The 23,615-nt window shown below is 29.3% G+C and overlaps 2 protein-coding genes across 2 annotated transcripts; one reads left to right on the forward strand and one right to left on the reverse strand.

Moving 5' to 3' along the window:
• Positions 1–443: 443 nt before the first annotated feature.
• LOC124925485 (casein kinase 1-like protein 12) lies at positions 444–5,050 on the reverse strand. Its single transcript, XM_047465496.1, has 13 exons — positions 4,716–5,050; positions 4,572–4,612; positions 4,089–4,158; positions 3,806–3,954; positions 3,631–3,726; positions 3,479–3,549; positions 2,274–2,335; positions 2,118–2,181; positions 1,952–2,036; positions 1,749–1,875; positions 1,554–1,636; positions 1,381–1,450; positions 444–1,271 (listed from the first exon to the last, which is right to left on the reverse strand). Exons 1-13 carry the CDS (start codon positions 4,789–4,791, stop codon positions 805–807), a joined length of 1,461 nt encoding a protein of 486 aa, XP_047321452.1. The 5' UTR covers positions 4,792–5,050; the 3' UTR covers positions 444–804.
• Positions 5,051–19,224: 14,174 nt separating this feature from the next.
• On the forward strand, positions 19,225–20,902 carry LOC124928076 (protein ANTAGONIST OF LIKE HETEROCHROMATIN PROTEIN 1-like). Its single transcript, XM_047468609.1, has one exon. It carries the CDS (start codon positions 19,345–19,347, stop codon positions 20,776–20,778), a length of 1,434 nt encoding a protein of 477 aa, XP_047324565.1. The 5' UTR covers positions 19,225–19,344; the 3' UTR covers positions 20,779–20,902.
• The last annotated feature ends 2,713 nt before the right edge of the window (positions 20,903–23,615 follow it).

A 23,615-nucleotide genomic window follows, 5' to 3' on the forward strand; every position in this document is an offset into this window, starting at 1 on the left:
TGATTATTGCAATTAGGATATTAGGATCAACACTGGATTTTCATCAAACGCCCACGCACTCCGCTGTAACAGACACGTGCGCCGGTCCACACAAAAGCAACTAATGGGACGTTAAGCCCGTAAACCCAAATCGCCAACGTTGCCGAAATAGCTGGTTAGATATAGATGCTCAAAAGACCATCCTCTTTGTATCTAAAATTATTGTTGTTAAATAAATGTTATTAAAACAAAAGACTACTTTATTTAATTTATGCAATTGAATTTATTGTGAAAAAATATATTTTTAAACTAAATTATTTTGAAATAATTTTGCTACTAAAAAGTGGATGTATACGAACTCAAAAAAACATCATTAACACAATTGGAAGATATAAACAGCAACTTCGCAAACAACAATAGGTAGGGGTTAGATTAGTTGTGCAAGTTGATACTAACCATCCAAGACTGAAATAGGACAACAGGTTTATAATAAATACACAAATGTCAAATTTACACTCCACAATGCAATTGTAAGCAGTAGTACAGATCAAACAAGGATTTTCAAATAAAGTACACATAACTGAGTGCTTTACACAGGAAAATCCAAAGTCAGGCAGAATAGATACATATAATAAATTGAACCTGTCTTTGTAGTTTACTCCTTCCTTCCTGGAAAGGAAGAAGAAATGTGCTGTTGCTGCTGCTGCTGCTGCAGTGCTGCCTGCTTGCTTATCATTCTCATAAATTCCCATGCTTAAATCAAGAAAGAACCCAACAAAGTTACATGATTGATTTACATGATTTTGAATTTAGTTATACTATTTATTAACGTAGCTGGTCTTCTTCCTCACGAAAATTCAGACCTTCAATCCCTTTCAGTGCAGACTCGTAGTTCTTTCCTGCACCACCCGAACTGACCATGATCCTACCAGATGATGATGTTGTTGTTCCTTTGAGCATATCTGATGATGATCTACCACCACCAATTGGTGAACTTCTTTGAACACTACTACTAGATATCTCCATTGTCGTCCCTGGTCGAGCAGGATCACCACCAGATTCATAATTTCCTACTCCTCCCCGTCTCAGTGATCCACCGCCACTTGATCTTCCAAAAAGGTTGGAGCTCGACACTATTGCATCTCTGCTTGATGTTGTATCGTTTATAACGGGAATCTTCTGCTTCAATAAACCTCCAGGATTTCCAACTGGCCCAGAAGAAACCCTCCTGCGAGAAACCTCTGCTGTTGCTGATGCTGATAATCCACCTATTCTTCCTCCTTCTTCCTCACCTATATGATAATAATAGTATATATGAACAAACTCCAACACACACAAATAATACACGGTCCCAAAGATAATAGAACCAACCCTCCTCTGGAAACTGCAGCAGCAAATTACCTGCTTGTCTATCCGTATTATTAGTCAATCCAGGGGGTACTACTCCAGAGCTCGTTCCAGCACCAGGAACCTACACAAATTTACAATCATTACTTACACATGCACAAAAGTAGGTAACAATTAACTAAAGTTGAAATTGTTTTCTCAATCATGTACTACTACTTGGTACTTACGAGAGCTCGAGATGGTGGGACTGCAGTTTGAGATTGCTGATACTTCAAAATGGTCCAGTCAAAAACATAATCAAACTGGAAACCTGCTTAGAAAAGGCACAATGCAAGAATGATTAAATTATTAACTTCCATCTTCCAGCCTATTTACTTGTAGATATGTGACCTTGGAGTGAACCACGGAAATTATTAACACACCTTCATGAATAAAAAGGTCACGGAAAATCCTCTTCAGATAAGAGTAGTCTGGTCTGTCATCAAACCGCAAAGATCGACAATAATGGAAGTATGATGCAAATTCTGATGGATAACCCCTGCACAAAGACTGAGGTGCAACACGAGGTTATGCATGATCTTGCATTAGATGTTGGCCTATATTAAAACTCTTTTAAACATGTTACCTCAATAGTTGTGGAAACCTTTTTTTCACTTATCTTCTCATACTTCTGCTTTTTATTCCCAGCTTTTAGCCCTTGCCAAGGAAGACTACAGATAAAAGAGATGTCAAAACGGATGACAGTAGGGTGTGTGACCATTGACAAAATAGATGAAAAGAATGCTAATTACCTTCCTCTAAGAAAGTACATAAGGACAAAACCAAGTGATTCTAAATCATCTCTCCTACTTTGTTCTGTGCAACAAAAAATATTGCAAAGAACTAGTCAACACAAGAAATGTATAAAGTACATACAATCAATAAAAATAGGTAATAGAACCACACACCAATGCCCAAGTGAGTGTTCATGCTGGCATATCTTGCGGTACCAGTCAAATTTTTGTTCTCTCTGCAGAAAAGATAAATAAACACATGAGGCAATTACTAAAAGGGGCTAAAAAACAAGCTAAGTAAAATGTTGCTTTCTCGGGTTCCGCATGAACATATGAAATGAAAAGTAATTCTGAGATCAGACATATAGATGCTTTCCATCTCCAATATATTAATAGAAATTGAAAAAAAAAAAAAAGATAAATATACTTCTTGATGCTCATTTTCAGAAGACAGCAGTCATACTCATGCAGTGTCCCATAATCAAACCCAAAGACACAAACATTATTTATATGGTGGTTGTTGAAGTGCTACACTTATCTACGAAACTTGAAAGACTCGCATTTTTGTCTCATTTTGTTTTTTTTTAATGTAGGATGCTAGCATGACACCTCACAGTCATGAAATCTACTTCAACTTAACGCATTCTAAGTGGGAATCAATTTTGTGACATTTGGTCTATTAGGAATCACTCTTGCCACTTGAGCTACCTTAGTGGGTTAGAAAGACTTGTTGAAGTCCTACACTTATCTATGAGACTTGAAAGACTCACATTTGTCTCATTTATTGTGTTTTTTGTTTTTTTAATGTAGGATGCTAGAATGACACCTTACAGTCATTACATCCAGTTAACTTAAAGACATTCTAAGTGGGAATCGAACCCGTGACCTTTAGTCTCTTAGGATCCACTCTTGTCACTTGAGCTAACTTAGTGGGTTAAAATGATTTGTTGAAGTGCTACACTTATCTATGAGACTTGAAAGACTCGTATTTGTCTCATTTGTTGTCTTTTTTTATTGTAGGATGCTAGTATGACACCCCACAGTCATCACATCCACTTCAACTTAAGGCATTCTAAGTTGGATTTTACAACAGTCTAGTAGCTAAAGAAATCATAATTGCCCCAGCCATTTTGAAATAAAAAATCTACAAGGCAAAAATGTAATGGCGTGGCAATCTAGAACTGAACAAATTGGTTGAGAGCCAAATTGACAGAAAAATGGTTTCACCCAAATTGCAACATCTACCCCATGCAGACATATGTTAGCACAGCTTTTTCAAAGGAAAACAAAAGAACAGACTACACTTATCACATGGGTACAAATCTTAGCACTAACATTAAACAATAATATAAAATATATATATATAATATTAATCTCACCTATAAGGAATATGCTGATGGGTTGTTGAATCCCTATATTTCTTAGCCAAACCAAAGTCAATGATATAGACCTAAACATAGTGCGCAACGAACAAACTTGTTAACATACTAACTAAATACATACACAAAGTCCAAATTTTGATATGGTATACCTGATTTGCACGTCTTCCCAGTCCCATGAGAAAATTATCAGGTTTAATATCCCGATGGAGAAACGATTTAGAATGTACAAACTCAACACGGTTGATCTGAAGCAGATAAGGTCATTTCAATAGACTGAAAATATATAACTGACAGAACTGTAACCACCAAAACAAACATAATCACCATTTGATCTGCAAGCATGAGAACAGTCTTTAAGGAAAGCTTTCTGCTGCAAAAATTGAACAAATCCTCAAGACTAGGCCCAAGCAAGTCCATCACCAGGACATTGTAGTCGCCCTCCACTCCATACCACCTTACATTAGGAATGCCAGCTGAAATATATAAAAATATTAACATCCAGAAAAGAAATACATAAACCACAAGAAAAATGAGTTCAAACAAATGAAAAGCATGCCAAGTCCAAATTATGGTCAACTGAAAAGGAACAAGTAACAGTTTGCATTACTTCCTCCTTGCAGAATTCTGTATAACTTCGACTCATATAGTAGTTGTGGATGCTTTGTCTTCATGTTTTCCTGAGAACCATAAACATATGTACATTTTGTTACAGACTTGCAATGAGACATGTCAAAGGAAATAAGACAACTTTTGTTTTCGAGAAATCATATAGAGCTTCAGAAGAACTCTGTATTTCATATCAAATCACTAAATCATCGAGATTACGTATGCCTTAAATCAACTAAAATCACTTCCAGAATTAGTCATATGGAAGTTAATATTCACCACACACAAGAAACCTTATCTACTTTCTCAAGCACCAAGATCTCCTCAATCAATCATACTAATTAACGAATCATCCAAGAACTACTGTGTCACATTTGCACCTAAACGGCCGACTATATAAATGCCGCAAAAGCATTCACAAAAATGAAGATTTCTGGAACTTCCAAGAAAATCAATAATTCACTCAATTCAGTAAGAAACTTACCAGCTTAATTGCGACCTCTTCATTCGTCTGAATATTAGTTCCTGTAAAGCGAGTCCACCGACCATAATAAATCCAAAGTAAGAACAAAAACAAGAAGCAGAAGCACAATCAGAAGCATAAGAGCAAAGAAAGAATGAAACAAACCGAGATAGATCTCTCCGAACGATCCACTTCCGATTTTACGACCAAGGCGAAACTTATTGCCTACGCGAGGTTCCATGATAAAAGTAAAAGAATCTTGTAATCCAACTTTCCACGTAAAGGAGACGCCAATTCAGCGGATAGAAAGAGAGATCTAGGGTTTTAAGAGTTGGCTGCTGAAGTTCTACCTACGAAGAACAGAAAAGAGCAAGAAAAATGTCATCGCGATTGGAGTTCGATTCCTCTCTCTAAGTCGTCTTCATCTTCATCTTCATCGATCGATCAAAGCTCCTCCAAAGGTCTTGATGATACTGGTTTTGAAGCAGTGGGAATATCGCGTATCGTTTGCTTCGTTGTTCTGCCCTTCTACTATTGGTCCTCTCCGCGTTGACTCACGCGCTACTCGATGCCCTAGAATCCTTGGACGGCTGGATCGCGTTTACAGGATTTTCAAAAAATCTTTATTTACATTATCAAATATTTCACCTTAAATTATTGACTAACTTTTAATAATTAATATTAATTTTTTTTAAATTACAGTAATCATCATGCAAAATAATATATCATGGCACATTCCTAAAATATATTAAAATAATTATAATCATAATTCATACTTAACATGCTAAAACTTATTTTAATATCTACAAACTAATTTATTTATTTTTTTAAGTAGAATGGACAATTTTTCTAGGTTTGTTGTACTTAATTTAGGGCATGCAGTAAGAATATGTCCATTTGTTTATTACATATAGGATATCTTGTATTTTATTTTATTCAAAAAATGTGACCCAATTTTTTTTAGCAATTATATGTATTGAATTGGGGCAATCGATGGAAATGTTTTGGGTTTTACAAGAAAAATGCATAAACTATTTTATTTTTATTATTGGAGTTTTGGGAAGCTAATTCACTGCCTCCAAAATAATGCATAAACGATTAGAAATCTATATTATATTAGCTTAAGTTATTGGTTGAATGTATTGGATTTAAGAATTTATGATCATTTAAATAAATATATATATATATAATTTTTACTAAAAAAAACACTTTTAGATCTAAATTTATTAGTGAAAAAAGAATAATAAACTTATTTATAATAAAATGTTGTTTTTTAGAAGATAAAATTTTATTTGTAACTTGGTTAAAAACAACATACAATGAATTTTTTTTTGTGGACACAAATAAAATAATGGGTTTATTTGAAAACGTCAAGATTTGGATCTGAGTTTGGGCAAAAGAAAAATTAAATATCTTATTCGGATGTTAATTTAGATGAAATAATGTTCTGGAATATATTTTAATTATGTATATATTAACAAATTTAATAATGTTTGGTCTTTCAAATTATGTCTCACTCAATTATATATGTTTCTAAACCAGCTCAATAATATTGAGACGTCCATAAAATCAAAATAATATCCTCTCACAAAACAAAATTATCAAAGTGGAAACGACAAATAACCGTTAAAAAAATAAAATAAAAAGATAAATGATAGCATCAAATAAAAACTGATGCACTCTCCTTCCACCCAAATTGGTATTGTTCTACGATTAAATACTCTTACTTAATACAACTAGTTCAAGTTTTGATCTTAAGACTGCAATTCATATTATAAATTGTTAACAATAACTTCATCATTTGTATGATAAAAATCAATGTCAAACAATGTCCCCATGATAAAATTATGGTTAAATAAACTTAATTTATTTAAGATTATCTTTAATTCATCTTAAACCTAAAAATTCATTTTCAAACTCAACCAAATATTCTAGGAATACTTTTTTATGCCAATTTTTTTAACTTCTTCAATAACTACCTTATATATTTATCAACTTTATAAATTATATTCAATATTTTTTTAAACCCACACCAATTAAAGAAAATTATGATAAAATTAATTATAGATCAATAATTTATCTATAAACAAACAAATTAAACATCTAAATTACACTAAAAAAATTATATCAAAACAAATATTATTAAAAAAAATTAAACAACACTAAACGAGGACATTATTAAAAAAACAAACATTATTAAATATATAAATAAATTATATATATATATATAATTAACTATAAAAAATCACTTTAAATAAAAGTTAAAGATCAAATTAAATGTTTAAAATAAATTATATAAAAAAGTTAAATATTTAAATTAAAACTTCTTTAAACTTCAGAATCTTTTTAAATTTTAATTACGCTTCTGCGTTTATGAATATAGATGTTTATGAATATAACTGCTACTCATACTCATATTTAGCCTCGTTCGGATTCAGGTTTTTTTAAAAACTTAGAAGGAGAGAATAAATAATTATTGGTGATGATTTTAGGATGTGATGATTATTTTTGGTAAAAAGATTTAAAGAGTATTGATATATATATAAATAAAATAAATAATAATAATTTAAAATAGAGAGTATTTTAGTATTTTGATTAATGAAACGAGTAAGGTTGATTGTTGAGAAGTGAATGATTTAAAAATTGATTTTAGTTGAGTTTTTAAAAAAAACCTAAATATAATGGATTTATTTAAGAGAAAAAAAAATGCTGAAAAATAAATTATGAAATTGCATTTGTGATGAGTTGGAGGATGAAAACTCAAATCAATATGTGAATGGCTTAGGGTTGAAGATGGTCCAAGTCTTTTTAACTGTGATTTATTTATTTTACAAAATGTTAAGCATAATAAAATTCATAATTATAATTAACCATTCACTTAAATTATGTTATATTTTTTTCAAGTAAAAAAATGAACTTTAAATTTTAAACTCTTAAATAAAGATATTTTGAGTTATTTTAATAGGTTAAATGTTTAATTATTTAAACTAAATGACAAATTATATTGGTATGACTTAATACTAATAACAGTGTTTACAGAAATATAGAGAACTGGCGTGTAATACACGAACGACATAGGGTTGGTTGCGCTAGTTGGACAAAGTGTGATTTAATTTAAATAAAGTTAACAATTAGTTAGTGTATTCTTCATATAGAAGTTTCTATTAAAGTTGTTATAAATGTCAATTTAATTCATATAAAAAAATATAAGAAAGAAAGATAGAAAAACCTAGGTGCAAGAGCAGGTGAAGATGGGCACAGTCCGTCAAAACCAAACAGGTCGCAACAAGAAAGGATGAAACAAGCCTTAATAATTTGGCCAACATATGAGGTGGAATTTTGGAAATACGTGGAAATGACCCTAAAAAAATCCCTTAAATGCGTCGGTGAGCATATAAATTTAATTGCGTAAATGACCATTTTTAAATATTTTGACGAAATTATCCCCGTCGCGTAACTCGAAGGATAGGATCGTCTCGCAAAAGAAAGTCCTGTGAAAAGTCCATAATTATCGTGTCTTTCGCGTGATTATTGTGCCCTTCGCGTGACGATCTTGCTGTTTCGCGTGACGATCATGCCGTTTCGCGCGACGATCGTGTTTTTCGCATTACGCGACAGGGGTAATTTCACAGGTTTTCCTTTCGCATGACAATCCTGTCCTTCGTGTTACGCGAAATGGTATTTTCGTCAAAATATTTTAAGTGTTCACTAGCGCAATTTAATTTATGCGCTGTTAATTTTTTTAGGATCATTTTATCAAATTTCCAATATATGTTAGGTGAGGTTCATATCAATGATTATATTGTATTATAAATATTTCAAGTCATCAATTTCATTTATATAACATTCCTATTTATTTTTAATGTAAATGTTATCATAATCACTTTAATTTTAGACTTTGGTCACTTCAACCAAAAAAAATATATAACATTTACTTAAATAATTATAAAAAAAAATTACTAATTTAAATAATCTAACACTAAGGAGAACTTGGCTATAATTAAGTTTGGACTAGAAAACCCACCATACTCATTTACCCAACTCCAACTGCTTGCTTTGGTGAAAAACCTAAAATCTTTAAAAAAGAATAATCTTCATCTTAGTTTGCCTCTTAACATTTCTAATCCACAAACTCATTCTCAAATCCAAAATGCAGTAAACGTCACATCAAACCAGTAATTCATCTCCAACTCAAAAACTCATTTCCAAACCTAAAAAAATATTCTTTTTTTTTAAATTAACTTTTTAACCTAATTAATATTATTTATATATTTATCAACTTCACATATTTAATCCCAATCTTTTCTTATTCATTTAATAAAATTAATTATATATTAATAATTCATACGTAACAAAAATAATTAAATAATACATTTAAATAAACAAACATAATATATTAAAACAAACCTTATTAATAAAATAAAAAATTATATGTTTATTCGTAATTATAAAATAAATTAGATAAAATTTTAAATATAATATAATTTAATAATTTAACTATACATTTAAAAATATTATAACTTTTATCTTAAAAAAAATAAGTTTAAAGCTTAATTTTAATTATAGATATATAAGGTTATATATAAAAAAATAAAAAATAAAATAGATTGAGGACCATTTTAAAAAAATGGTCAAAATGGGGAATGAAGAGTGACAACCCAAATATGGGTTGGTTGGAAGAGAAAGAAACATCCAAAAGCATTTTGGGTTTGAGAGGTGTCCTTTGGAGTGAAAATGGAAACGCATAATGGGATTTGCGTGCCCGTTGGAGTTGGATTTGCAACTCCAATAATACTGCATACATATATCTAAAATGGGTTTTCTCTTCCAACCGAATTGCAAAACCAAACCCAAAATGAGATTTTTCATTTTCCCTCTTCAAAAAACGCAAATATGCGTTGCTACTATTCACAATCGCATATATTTTTATTTATTTTTTGCATTTTAGCTCTTTAACTTTTACTTAATTAATTTTATATATTAAACTTACTTATATAATTAATTTATATAATTTATTTATATTTTAATTTGTTTATATATTTTATTTATTTATATGTTTTATTTGTTAATATTTTTATTTTTATTCTATATTTTACATTGAGCTTATTTATATAATTATTAAATTAATTTATATAATATTTTTTATATAACATAAATTTATAATAATATTTAAAAAAAATATAATAATATTAAAAAAATTACTTTAATATATATATATATATTATATTAAATATAATTATAATTATAAAAATTACCAAATACATTACAATAATACACAAAAATACAAAAATATTTGGATGATATTATAATATTGTGGTGTAATTTATAAGTTTGTAAAAGATATGGGTGACATGAAAAAGTTATAAAAGTTGATGTAAGAAAGAATATTATAAGAATATTCTTTTGGATTTGAAAATGAGTTTTTCGGTTAGAGTAGAATTACTGTTTGATTTAACATTTATACCAAAATGAGTTTGAAAATGGTTTTTTTGGTTGGAGATGGTCTTAAGACTAAACTTATTAAGAAAACCTGGTTATATGATTAGTAATAATTTTTAGTATTTAATGATTATTTTTGATAATTTTTTTAATAAATATTATAATAATAATTTAAAATATATAGTATTTTAGTATTTTATTTAATAAATTGAATAAAACTATGATAGGATGATATTTTATTAGATTATTCAAAAACATACAATATTTTCTTTTACAAATCTTGATTCTAAATATGAAATCTCTAAAAAAAAAAATTACAGTTTTTTTAATTTCATAATTACTTTTTATATATTTTACTTTTACAAGTTTATTGAAAATAATATTAATATAGAAGAATAATTGAATAATTATATCCTCGATTTTAATAAATACAAAATAACATATCTCATTAAAATAGTTTCTAAAATCTAAATGTCACGTCATTCACGTGTGTGTTCGGTTCTCAATTCATATTTCTTAAATATAAATATAAATATAAATTATAGTGTTATTAAGTTACATATTAGCCTACATTTAGAGTAATTGTAATTAGCACTAATTTATCTTTTAAGGTGTAAAAGCTACTAATACCCGGAAAGCATTCCGAAAATCCTAACTTTCATTTTCATTTAGCTTTTCATTTATATATATATATATAGTTGTAAGATTTATTTTTGTTTATGCTTAACCCTACTGCTTTCACCATTAACATTAACAAGAAGTCAATTTTCAAAAGTTTAAAAAATAAAAAGAAAAAAAATTGAACATCAAGTTAAATATATCGCTCACAAACACACTTAAACATTTAACAACGAAAAGTTTAAATAATACAAATATATAAGAGATTATAATAATACAAATCAAAGACAGTTTAAAAAACATATTAATATAAGCTAAATATACAACAAATTAATGAAGGGTGGTAATCAACGTCCAAAATGTACCAATTATGGGCCTAATAATCTTTAACCTGGAAACAATTTATTTTCTCGTGATGGGTACCGCCGCAGAAATAATAATGGTTGTAATCAACGTCCGAAATATATCAATTGTAATCGAATTGGACATACATCGGATAATTTTCGCTCTCACCAACAATGTCAACTTTGTAATGGTATTGGACATCTTGTCAATACTTGTCGGCGTAAGTTTGATCATAACATTCAACCTTCGGCTTCGCCTGCAGCTATGATGGCCAGCCCATCAGTGATCTCAGAATCTGCTTGGTATCCAGACTCGGGTTCTATTGATAATATTACAATTGACTTAGAAAATCTCCACTCACTTGGCATATCAAAGTACTGAACGAATTTCAATTGGTAACGGTAACCCTTTATCCATATCTCACATTGGCAATTCTATTATTAATAGTATAAGGCAAACTCTACATCTACGAAATATTTTTCATGTTCCACAAATTGTCAAGAATTTGATGAGTGTTGTTCGATTTACCGCTAATAATAATGTATTTTTTTTTAATTTCATTCTTACTACTATTTGGTAAAGGACTAGTGAACCACTCTACGAAGATGGAAGTTTTTCGAGGCAAACTTAAAGACGGGTTATACAACATTTCTCCATCAACATGCATCCTTAAACATGCTCTTACGGCCTCTTGAGCTTCAGCGTCTACTTGGCATCATCGTTTTGGACACCCATTTGTTTCCACCACATCTTATATTATTTCTCATTTTCAGTTACATATGTTAGGAAATAAAAACTTTAATGTTTGTGAAGTATGTCAGATTGGAAAAACTCACAAATTACCTTTTCCAAATCTTGTATCAAAAACTCTTCCTCCACTTGATTTAATTTATTCTGATGTTTGGGGACAAACTCTTGTTTTTTCTACATATGGTCTTCATTATATGGTAATTTTTGTTGATGATTATAGTCGGTATACATGGTAATACCTACTTCAAAAAAAATTGGATGTGTTATCTACATTTGTGAAATTTAAGGCACTTGTTGAAAAACAAATCAACCGGAGTATAAAAATGTTTCAGACTGATTGGGGTGGAGAATATCGTAATCTTGGTCATTTATAGAACATCATGGTATACAACATCGATTCTCATGCCCATATATGAGCGAACAAAATGGAGTTGTTGAACGAAAATTACGGCATATCACTAAGATCAATCTCACCTTAAGGGCAATGCATCGATACCTCCTCAATATTGGGATGACGCGTCTCTAACCGCAACATATCTTATCAACCGATATCCGTCACCTTCTTTATATCATCGCTCTTCATATGAAATATTATTTCGGTGTGTGTCTGACTATATTTCTCTGAAGACTTTTGAGTGTGCCTGTTAACCTCTCATAAAACTCTATAACCAATACAAGATATATTTTCGGTCCACTCGATGTAGCTTTCTTAGATATAGCTCGGTTCACAAAGGTTATAAATGTCTACACCTACCAACTTATCGTATATACATCTCTCGACATGTTACCTTCAATGAACAAATGTTTCTATTTTCCACAATATCATCTTCGGCACCTACTCACACAACCCAACAACCATCGCTATCTATCCTCATATATTTTATTCCACCTACAACCTCAACATTTATTACTCCACAACAAACCACACCTACCCCCTCATAATAATACAATCAATCCAGTCACTACCCCACATCAATCTTTTCCTAAATCATTTATTCTCACATTGGTTGAATCCACACATATTCCTAGAAACCCTCTTCCTCGTACTTCACATGTTCGTGCCCCTAAATGCTCCCTTAATCCCATTGTCACTCGAGCCAAAAACTAAATTCAATCTTTAAATATCAACTTTGCCTATAGTGTTGAATGTACATGTGTTTCATCGGCCAATAAAGACCCTATTTGAAGGATTGTCATGACATCCGAGTATAATTCTTTACTCCAGAACAACACATGGACTCTTGTTCCGCGAACTCAGGCTCGCAATGTGGTTGGATGCAAATGGGTTTTTAAGCTCAAACGGAAAATTAATGGGTAAATTGAACGACACAAAGCACGGTTTGTTGCAAAAGGTTTTCATCAACAATCTAGAATTGATTATGTGGAAATGTTCAGCCCGGTTGTAAAACTAACTACTATTCGAATCATTCTCTCACTCGATGTTACACGATAGTGGCATATCCACCAATTTGATGTGAGTAATGATTTTCTTCATGGCACATTAATTGAAGAAGTTTACATGGCTCAACCACTTAGACTTATACATCCTGATTTCCCACATCATTTATGTCGTCTACAAAAGGTCATTTGTGCACTAAAGCAAGCCCCACATACTTAGCACTCCACGTTATGTAGGGTTTTATTATCCATTGGCTTTATTGAATCCAAATATGATATATCGCTATTTTTTTTAATCACAAATGCATTATTTAAGCTTATCTACTAGTTTATGTTGATGATATTATATTTACGGGAAACTCTTCACCACATTTTATGTCTACGATATCTAAATTGTGTAAATTATTTTATATTAAAGACATGTGTGATATTCATTATTTTCTTGGAGTTGAAGCTACTCGAACTCCTAGCGGTTTGTTTCTTAGTCAAGTTAACTATATTTCCACAATCCTTAAAGAGAGCTAATATGGTGGATGCAAAATCACTTCACACTCATGTTGTCACTTTGTCTTCTCTTTTCAAACATGATGGTGAACCCTTGAGTGACCCACTTCTTTATTGAAAGATTGTTGACGCTCTTCAATATCTTACTCTCTCACATTCTGAGCTTACCTTTGCAGTTAATCGAGCGTGTCCTTTTATACACTCTCCCACCATTAATCATTGGGCGGCTGTAAAACGAATATTGTGTTATTTTTGGCATACACCGTATCATGGATTACAAATTCGATCATCGTCACACCTTTCTCTTACGTTTTGATGATCGTCGATCCACCACTAGCTATTGTGTTTTTTGGAGACAATCTAATTTACTGGAATTCCAAAAAGCAACAGGTTGTTGCGAATATCACGCCCTTGCTCATGCTATTGCTGAACTTTGTTGGCTCTAATCTCTTCTAGGTGAGCTTCATGTCACTTTGAATCGTTCTCATATTATGTGATGTGACAACATTGGTGCTGCATTTCTCTCTGCAAACCATGTATTTCATTCTCGTACCAAACACATTAAGATTGATTTTCATTTTGTTCGTGAACGTGTTGGTCGTAAAACACTTATCATTCAATACATCTCAACTCGTGATTAGATTGCAAATATCTTTACTAAAAGTCTTTCAATCAAATACTTTACATTTTTTCGTAATAAGCTTACACTCTATACTTCGTTTGCGGGAAGATGTTAAACAAAAAAAATTTATCATTAGTATTAACAACAAAAATTAACCACAAAAATTGATTTTATCTCAAACAATAATTCAAATATATAAAAGAGATTATAATAATACAAATCAAAGATAGTTTACAAAAACATATTAATATAAACTAAATATACAACAAATATAGAAAGAGAGAAAGAAAAAGATAGTCCATACTCCATATGATGTTTTTATGGATTGAAGAAAGCAGAACCACACTTGCATTTCCATCCCTCCGGTTCATAGTTTGCATAAAGTAGACCTAAACGGTCACTAGTCGTTGGCACTTGAATCGCCTTACATGGCTTACACTTCCCACACCTGTGTTCGCATTTCGGAGGCCTTGACCCTATTTTCTTCATCATATTATTCCCCTGTTTAATTTCTAATTAACCACTATTCTTTTGTAATTAAATTGAACACTGAATGAATGAAGTAAGTACCTGTAAATGCAGGTTTTTGTGAGATACCCAATTCTGTGGGGAACCTGATGCATAAAAGGGTTATTAAATTCAAAGGAAAAAGAAAGAGTTTGATGAAGAATCCAAACCTTTTCCTTGAAGAAGAGAGCAGGTAGCTAAAAACAGAAAGATGATTAGAACATAGAAAAATCTTCTCTTCTTCATGTCCATTTGAGGATCATAACCATTCTCTGTACATGGCCAGTCAATCAGTCTCTCTCTATATATAAAAGAGAAACAGAGAGAAAAGAGAGAGAGAGGACTGAATCATCTTCTGTTCATTGTTTTGACTATTGAAAAATGGGTAATAATAATTACAAATAATAAGAGAGATTAGAAAAAAGTGATTGGGGTTGGACCCATATTGCAGAAAAAGGTAAAGAAAGTGTTGTCACTGTTCATATAAGTATTTGTTGGGTTGTTGTTTATATAAAGAGGAAATCTACTAATTATGAACACAGACATAGACACAAACAGTCTGAAGTCTGGAATCATGGAGTGAATGATGAAATGTGTTTTTTTTTTCTTTTTCTTAAATCTGTTTGTTTGTTTGTGCAGGCTTTAGCTGAAGAGGTCTATGATAAATGGAGGGACACAGTTTGAATCAAAGCTATTATATGTATATTATATAGAAGAGGAGCTAGCCTTCTGGCCTAGCTTTGTCTGTGACCATTTTGCTGTCTATTAAGAGATTCTCCCTTTACACAAGAGAAATTTTGATGTACTAGATGGTCCTAAACATTAATGATAAGGGTTGGATCGGATTTGTGGTTAATTATTAAAAAAATGAAAGATGGTTGATAATTTTAATTTTTTTTAGACTTAATTATTAAATGAAGAATACTTTAATTAACTATGGAATGATTTAATGGATGAGAGATAGGTAAGATAATGTTTGATTAGGACCAGGAATCCGGTTTATTCTTAACTTATTTATTCCAACTTATTCAAGTAGAGGAAATAGCATAAAAAAAATTGTGTCTAAACGTAAAATGTTTTAATTATAATTTATTGTGATAGCTTATTACGTAAATTATTAATGTAACAGATTATTACGTAAATGTTAAACACTCAAAATTAAACATCGAATCAAACGGGTTCTTAAAAAATGTTGATGTGCGCTGATTTTGAGAAAGTGTTTTTTTTATAAAAAAAATTACTTAAAAGGTATTATTAATGTATAATGATAAAATATTTTTTTATGAATGAAATAATATTATTGATGATAGGGTAGATGAAGCGGTGTTTGATTATAATTGAATTTTAAAAAATAAATTAGAACTTAGAGTTTAAATGATCATAATAATTTTTTTTATAAAAGTAATATATAATAGTTTAGTATTTTAATTAATAATTTAATTGATTAATAAATAAGTGAACAAAATGTGGGTGATTAATTATATATATATATATTCTTCTTATTTGGATTAGTGTTTTTTAGTGGGTGTCATTAAAAGTGAATTATTAATTGGAGGTTATTTCAAGTTATTTGGACAAAATTATTTAAAATATGTTAATATATAATATAAAAAGTAAGATATTTTAATATTTTGTTTGATTATTTAAATGGAGATATCTATTATGTTTCGGCTTGTTTGCTGTTGGTCACTGACCATACATCTAAACGGATCGATTGATGATATAGATTGACGGTTAATTCAGATACTTGAATTTATTTTTATTTAAAATATATTCAATAATAAATTTAATAGCATTTATGAAATAAATAAAAAAAATATTTAATAATAAATTTAATAACATTTATGAAGTTCGTACATGAATCAATCTAATTTATTATATAAACAAATCAAGTACATATAACAATTAAACATAATGTTATCAATTAATTACAAACAATTTATTAAACGTAATATTATTTAGTTAGCAATGTTCAAATTTATTTGCATATATGCCATTATTTTGATTCATTTAAGTTGACAGAAATATGTTCAATATTTTCTAAAGAATTTGTTGGAATTTTTATACTCATTCCTTTATAACATTAAATATATAATTGAATAATTAATTTTATATTGAGCTTATTTCATCTTGAGTTTTTATTATTATTAATTTTATGTTTTTTTTAAATAGTTTGATAAAAAAGTATGAGTTTTTTTATGATAGAATTATTAAAATGTTATTTAATATTTAATCAAAGAAATTATAGATTTTATTTGCTGAATTATGTGATCTGTTATGCAATATAAATAAATTATAAAAAAAAGCTAAGCAATATGAAACTAGTTATTTTTGGTTGAAAAAAAATGCAAATATATGGTGTGTTTTATTTCTTTCAATTTGTCTTCTGATCTATTAATGGTTCTTTTGATTTATCTATATATATAAAAAAAAAAACATATTTTCTCCTTTCCAGTTTGTACTGGAATCCAGTTCATATATAGAAAGTCTCGCAATGATATTTCTGAAAGATTCCAAATTGTCAATTCCACCACAAAAAGTCGATTCAAACATGTCCCAATCTATGTTAATTATATATTTTGGGGAAATGAGAAATCGATATTTTTTTCATTCAAAAGTAAACATCCCATGATTTACAAACCAGAAACAACGTACACATATAGAAGAAAACACAAACACAAACACATAATCAAATAAAAATTTATATTATTAAGAACTATATGAAAAATAATAAAATATCAATTAATCTATTATAATCTAACAATTTGATGTGAATTTATTCTTTAACTAAAAAGACTAAATAATACTAGTTTTTGTTGCGATAAATTCTTTAATTATATTGAATACTAGTTAATAAACTAATTTATTTTTATATTTTTAACTTATCAAACATGTTTTAGTTATATTAAAATTAAATCTCCTGAGTAAATATATAAAATAAAAGGGTTATTATATTGTATATTTTGTAATTATAATTTCAGGCTTTACCCTATATATAGTAAACATTCAATTTTAATAAAAGTTCACATGATTTATCCTCTAGTTTAATGATAATTTACTTTAATCAGTCTTGCACTTATTAAAAATGATAGTGTGACAATATAATAATGTTATTTTTTAAAGATTAATAAATGTATTGTTAGGTAATACATTTTTTTTTAGGTATTGAGTTTATTTTCATTATGAGTATTTCTTGATTACTTAAATTATAAGAAACGTGTAATATTAGTACTTATAAAAGTGCATCAAGTTATAATAATACAAATTCTAAATTTGTTTTTATTGCTGATATTTTTCTAAATTTAGTAAGCGATAATTCTCACTTGTTCACAATTGAAATAATGAGAACCAAATAAATCACCATCACCAATAATGAAGAGGGTTTCATCATTAAATTTGATATAATTAAACATGACAGCGCATGTAAACAAAATAAATTTAAAAATCAAATTAATCCTAATTCACGTTATTAAATTGCTTATTTTAAATAAATAAATTAAGAGACTGAACTAATATTTTGAGTTGTTCAATAAAATAATATATTCAATATTTATTATAAAAACTAGGTGAAATTGATATGTTACGCGCGTGAACATGAAAACCAGAAAATATATAATAATAATAATAATATCGCAAATTCTCTTTCTCCGTCCACTTTCCCTTTTCTTTTCTTCTTTTTTAAACTTTTTTTTTTCTTTTTGGCGAAGTTTTTATGTTATATTTTGTTCGATCCTGAACTTGTTTGAATTATTTAATTCAAATATTTATAATACATCTCTTATAATCCATCACATAAATTAAATCAACAGATCAAAATATAAAATCATTTTATATGCTTATTTATTGATTAAAAAATATTATAACATAAATATATTTTAAAAATATATAATATTTTAATAATTTAATTAATAATATCGGATTAAAAAGAATGTTAGATTTAATTTTATTTATTAGGTATTACACAATTATGATATAATCATATATTATTCAAATATCTTTTACTTTTTACAATACATAATTTTATATTTATATGTATAATATTTCATTAGTCAAATAATTTTAAATAACTTTTTTTTAATTATTTATTAAAGTTATTAATAAATAACAAAGTTTATCACTTAATTAAACTAATTTTTGTTAGAAGACTCTGTTTTGATTTTCTAATGGGCGAAGAGAATACATAACATGTAAACACACTTAATCAGATGAGCGAAACTAGTTGTATATTCAAAATTATTTATAATTTTCTCCGACCAAACAAGGCATAGTTATTATTATGATTATCCATTTAAATCTGAATCGTACGTTCTTCTATCTGAGATTCTTAACCGCGTTTTTACCTAAAAAGACAAAACAAAAGAGCATACATCTAATCGCGCGTTCACACTTTCTCTCTCCGCGGTCTCTGGCTTCTTCTTCTCACGCGCTTCCTTCCTTCATACTGAATTCAATTAAATTCAATTCTTGTATGTATATAATCATCGTTGAATTCAATTCCTCTTCATTTTCAAACAGAGTCTTTAGCCGTCTTCTCTTCTGGTTTCACATCTCCGTTCAGATTTATCAAACGCTTTCACACCCAACAACGCCTTCAATTCTCTCCTTTTAATAATGGAAGTCTCTGCATTCTCTTTTCTTAATCAGGAAGATTACAACAACAACAATATGGTCGACCAAGACATTAATAATAATGGAAATAACCCAATTATGAAGACAACAACAGATTTTGATACTGAATCATCAGACAAAGCAGCGCCGTCCTTCGATGAAATCCTCGCAACATTTACGCACAACAACTGGGCTGTAGACACCGGTTTCGATTCATTCACCAATCAGATACCTCAACCCATTAATGATTATGTCGATAACTCACATGGGTCATCGTCATTTTCTGATTTCAAAGATAACAAGAACAACAAACGGTCTCGCAAGGAAACCCCCGAAAGCAGCAGCGGCCAACACCAACAGCAAAGGAGATTGTGGGTGAAGAACAGGTCGAATGCGTGGTGGGAACAGTGTAATTCACCTGATTTCCCTGAAGATGAATTTCGGAAGGCATTTCGGATGAGTAAATCGACTTTCGAATTGATATGTAACGAGCTCGATTCAGCTGTCACTAAGAAGAACACGATGCTTCGCCTTGCAATACCAGTCCGGCAACGCGTCGCCGTATGCATATGGAGGTTGGCGACTGGGGAGCCTCTGCGTCTCGTCTCGAAGCGATTCGGGTTGGGAATTTCAACCTGTCATAAGCTAGTACTCGAGGTTTGTTCCGCTATTAAAACTGTTCTCATGCCCAAATTCCTGCAATGGCCAGACGAAAACAAATTGAACGAAATCAGATCTGAATTCGAATCCATTTCAGGGATTCCAAACGTTTGTGGATCGATTTACACAACCCATATCCCAATTATAGCTCCTAAGATAAGCGTGGCAGCCTATTTCAACAAACGTCACACAGAGAGAAATCAAAAGACATCTTACTCAATAACAGTTCAAGGCCTGGTTGATCCGAAGGGAGTATTCAGCGATGTTTGTATCGGCTGGCCGGGTTCTATGCCGGACGATAAGATTCTAGAGAAATCAGCTTTATTACAGAGGGCAAACAACGGAGCACTGAAAGATCAATGGGTTGTGGGTAATTCAAGTTACCCATTAATGGATTGGCTGTTGGTTCCATATGGGCATCAGAATATAACTTGGACCCAGCACGCGTTTAACGACAAGATCGCGAAAGTTCAGGAGGTAGCGAAGGAGGCTTTTGGGCGATTGAAAGGGAGATGGAGCTGTTTGCAGAAGAGAACAGAGGTGAAGCTTATGGATTTGCCGGTTGTTCTTGGGGCATGCTGCGTTTTGCATAATATATGTGAGATGAGAGGAGAAACGATGGAACCGGAGCTGAAAGTGGAGCTTTTTGACGACGAGATGTCGCCGGAAAACCCAGTGAGGTCTGCCAGCTCGATGCAGGCTAGAGATCAGTTTGCTCATAATCTCTTACACCGCAATCATGCGGCCAGTCATGATCTTTATTTTGTAGGGCAATGAATTGTTTTTTATATAAAAAATAAATTAAATTTATTAGCTAAAGAAAACTTTTAGTTTTGAATTCTTTTAAATTATTAGTTTTAGGAGTTAGGATTACAATCTATTAATAATAGGCCTTGTTCAAGACCTTTTGGGTTGTTATTTTCAAATAAAGTGCTTTGTTTTCTATTATATATATATATATAAAGTAAATTATATGAGGACAAAGCGAAACGAAAATACTATTTGAACTAATCACACAAAAAGTAAGGTTAAGGTAATGTATTTTTAGGTTTAAGTTAAAATCAGGTTTATCATTTTATCCGTTTAACCTAATTATAAATATGTTAAAATTGGGTTGACTCAAAATAAAAAAATAATAAAAAAAAACGTTTATAATTTTTTTTTTGATTTTGATGAGTTTTGTGTTTTCTTTTCATATACACCACCTACTCATTTTCTTTTGTAGAAAATTTTTTAAAATTAATTTGTAATTTTATTTTGTGTTTATGTCATTTTAATTTGTAATTAAGAAACGTGAATTAATTTTAACGGGTTAAATCAGGCTGAGTTAGGTAAATTGGGTAGGGTTCATGTTAGAGATTTTGACCCGAATTATCAAAAAATCAGGTCATGTTAGTATCGCTCAACCCGTTAACAAGTCAACCTGAATCCATATGAATAGGTATTGTCACCCTAATATCAATTTTATAAATATTTAATAAATATATAAACAACATTTTAATTACCAATTTATAAAATATGATCAATGAAAAATGTAGATTTAGCCATAAGGTTCCATGATTTCTTTGGTTTTTATCCATTACAATGTAAATGGACATTGTAATTTACTTTATTAATAGAAATTTCAATATTCATGAAAGAATATTAATTATGAATCTTTTGATAGTCTTTTCACCAATTACCCAATAAAATTAAGAAACAAAACAAAACTCTTCCCTTAATTTGATTTGGCTTCTTCAATTAATTTATTAATTAAAACTAGTATAAGTATGTTTTGATATATTAATAATATATTTTATAAAATATTTATAGTAATATATTATTATATATATATATATATATATATATGATGTTATATATATTTATACAGTATTTATGCTATTATATTATTTAAATATTAATCATTGCAAATTTCTAAATATATATTTTTAAATTATACATGATAAACAACTCACTATTTATTTATGTATTTTTCAATAATATAATTAAAAAAAAAAATTAGTTGCTATAGATAATTTGACACTTGAAATGAACTGTTTTTTTTTCTTAATAATTTCATTAATTCTTTACTATTTAATGAAATAATTTTTACCTTTAAAAAAAATCAGTATGGACCAGATGCAATAATATGTGGGCCAATGTTGTTAACTGTATGATTCAAATAAAGATTCATATAAAAGAGTTAAGGGTTAAGGATGGAATAATAATGATTTGTGAGTAAATTGTTTGATTGACTCAAATTTCTTTTTATGGAAGAATTAATCTAAAGTCTAAATTATTATTAACAAGATTTTCGAAAATCTGCAAATGTTTATTTGGGGCTCAAAGTTACATCAATTTAGTTGGCTATAAAATTGGTTTGATGAACCAAAATTAATTTGAAAAAAAATAGAGTCAAATAATGATATATTTTCCTGTAGCAAATTATTTCTTCATATAGTTGAGGAAGATATTTATCCATTAATAATTTTATTTTACCAAAATATATGTAGACACTCTTTTAAAACACTTGAATTTATGGTTGTAATTGGATTTCAACAAGAAAATATCAACAATGTATTTGAAAATATGTATTTGTCAAATATATTACCAAGATGCTAATTTAGATTATATAATATCCATAAACTTAATTAGTATATATTTTGATAAATTTGTTTACATTTTTTAAAACTCAATTTGATTCTATTTTATTTCGAATAGTGTTGATATATTGATTATGTAGTAAATTGTTTTAACTATAGAATATTCCAAAAAGAATATTCTAGCAATTGAGATTTCTAAAGGCCCCAGGTTCCATCTGACTTCCTATTCTATATAGCACGTTTTTGCCGTTCTTTAAAAACGTAAGGACAAATTTATGTCGATTTGTGTATCTAATTCAACACTACGAATCCTTGATTTGTTATGTAAGAAAATTCATTTGAGATATTTTATTTTTTTTGTTTTTGTTTTGAGTCTTTCATTATTTTATTTATTTCTTTTTTATTTTGTTATTTTCTTGATAATTTATTTTTAAAATTTGGTCATTTCAAATAGGACTATCAAAGTCTATCATTCATTTTGGTTGTAACTGATATATCCATTAATAATTATATATATTATTATTTTCTAAGAGAAATTAAAAAATTTAGTGTTTTTATTCTTCGTTAGATTTAAACGATTATTATTTATATCATATATTGATATTTAAGAAAAATAATTGAAAAATCATCTTACTCATGGCCCCTCCCCTCCGATAGCTTTTTTAGCCTCAGATGGTGTTGTGTTTTGTTCGATGCGACATTCTATTTAGCTAGATCGGATTTTTTATCTCGGATTTTTATAATTCGAATAATATTTTCAATCTTTGGTGGATTGTATGTTGCTTATACTCACCAATCGTATTAGTCATATTTCTCGAGTCCGTGTTCGTCTCATTTTTTGCAGCAAAGAAAATGATGCTGTCAGATATGAATTTTTTTCCCTTATATTTAGCTTTTGGATTTTATCCTTCGTTTGGAGTTTTTCTTACATGTATTTATTAATAAATATTTTTAAGTGTTTCTTGTTATTTTGACAATTTTTGTAAATTGTCAATTTTATCATTTGACAAATATTTTTTCAACGTTGTTTAT

This window comes from Impatiens glandulifera, chromosome 2 (assembly GCF_907164915.1).
Source record: "Impatiens glandulifera chromosome 2, dImpGla2.1, whole genome shotgun sequence".
In the NCBI taxonomy this organism is placed as follows: Eukaryota; Viridiplantae; Streptophyta; class Magnoliopsida; order Ericales; family Balsaminaceae; genus Impatiens; species Impatiens glandulifera.

What these genes read in the sequence shown, in the direction of transcription:
- LOC124928076 (XM_047468609.1), top strand. Translation starts at nt 19,345, where the DNA reads ATGGAAGTCTCTGCATTCTCTTTTCTTAATCAGGAAGATTACAACAAC.
- LOC124925485 (XM_047465496.1), bottom strand. Translation starts at nt 4,791, where the DNA reads ATGGAACCTCGCGTAGGCAATAAGTTTCGCCTTGGTCGTAAAATCGGA. An exon ending in ATGTACTTTCTTAGAGGAAG is followed by an intron (nt 2,037 to 2,117) that starts GTAATTAGCATT and finishes TTTTATCTGTAG; the next exon opens with TCTTCCTTGGCAAGGGCTAA. An exon ending in TGACCTTTTTATTCATGAAG is followed by an intron (nt 1,637 to 1,748) that starts GTGTGTTAATAA and finishes TTTTCTAAGCAG; the next exon opens with GTTTCCAGTTTGATTATGTT.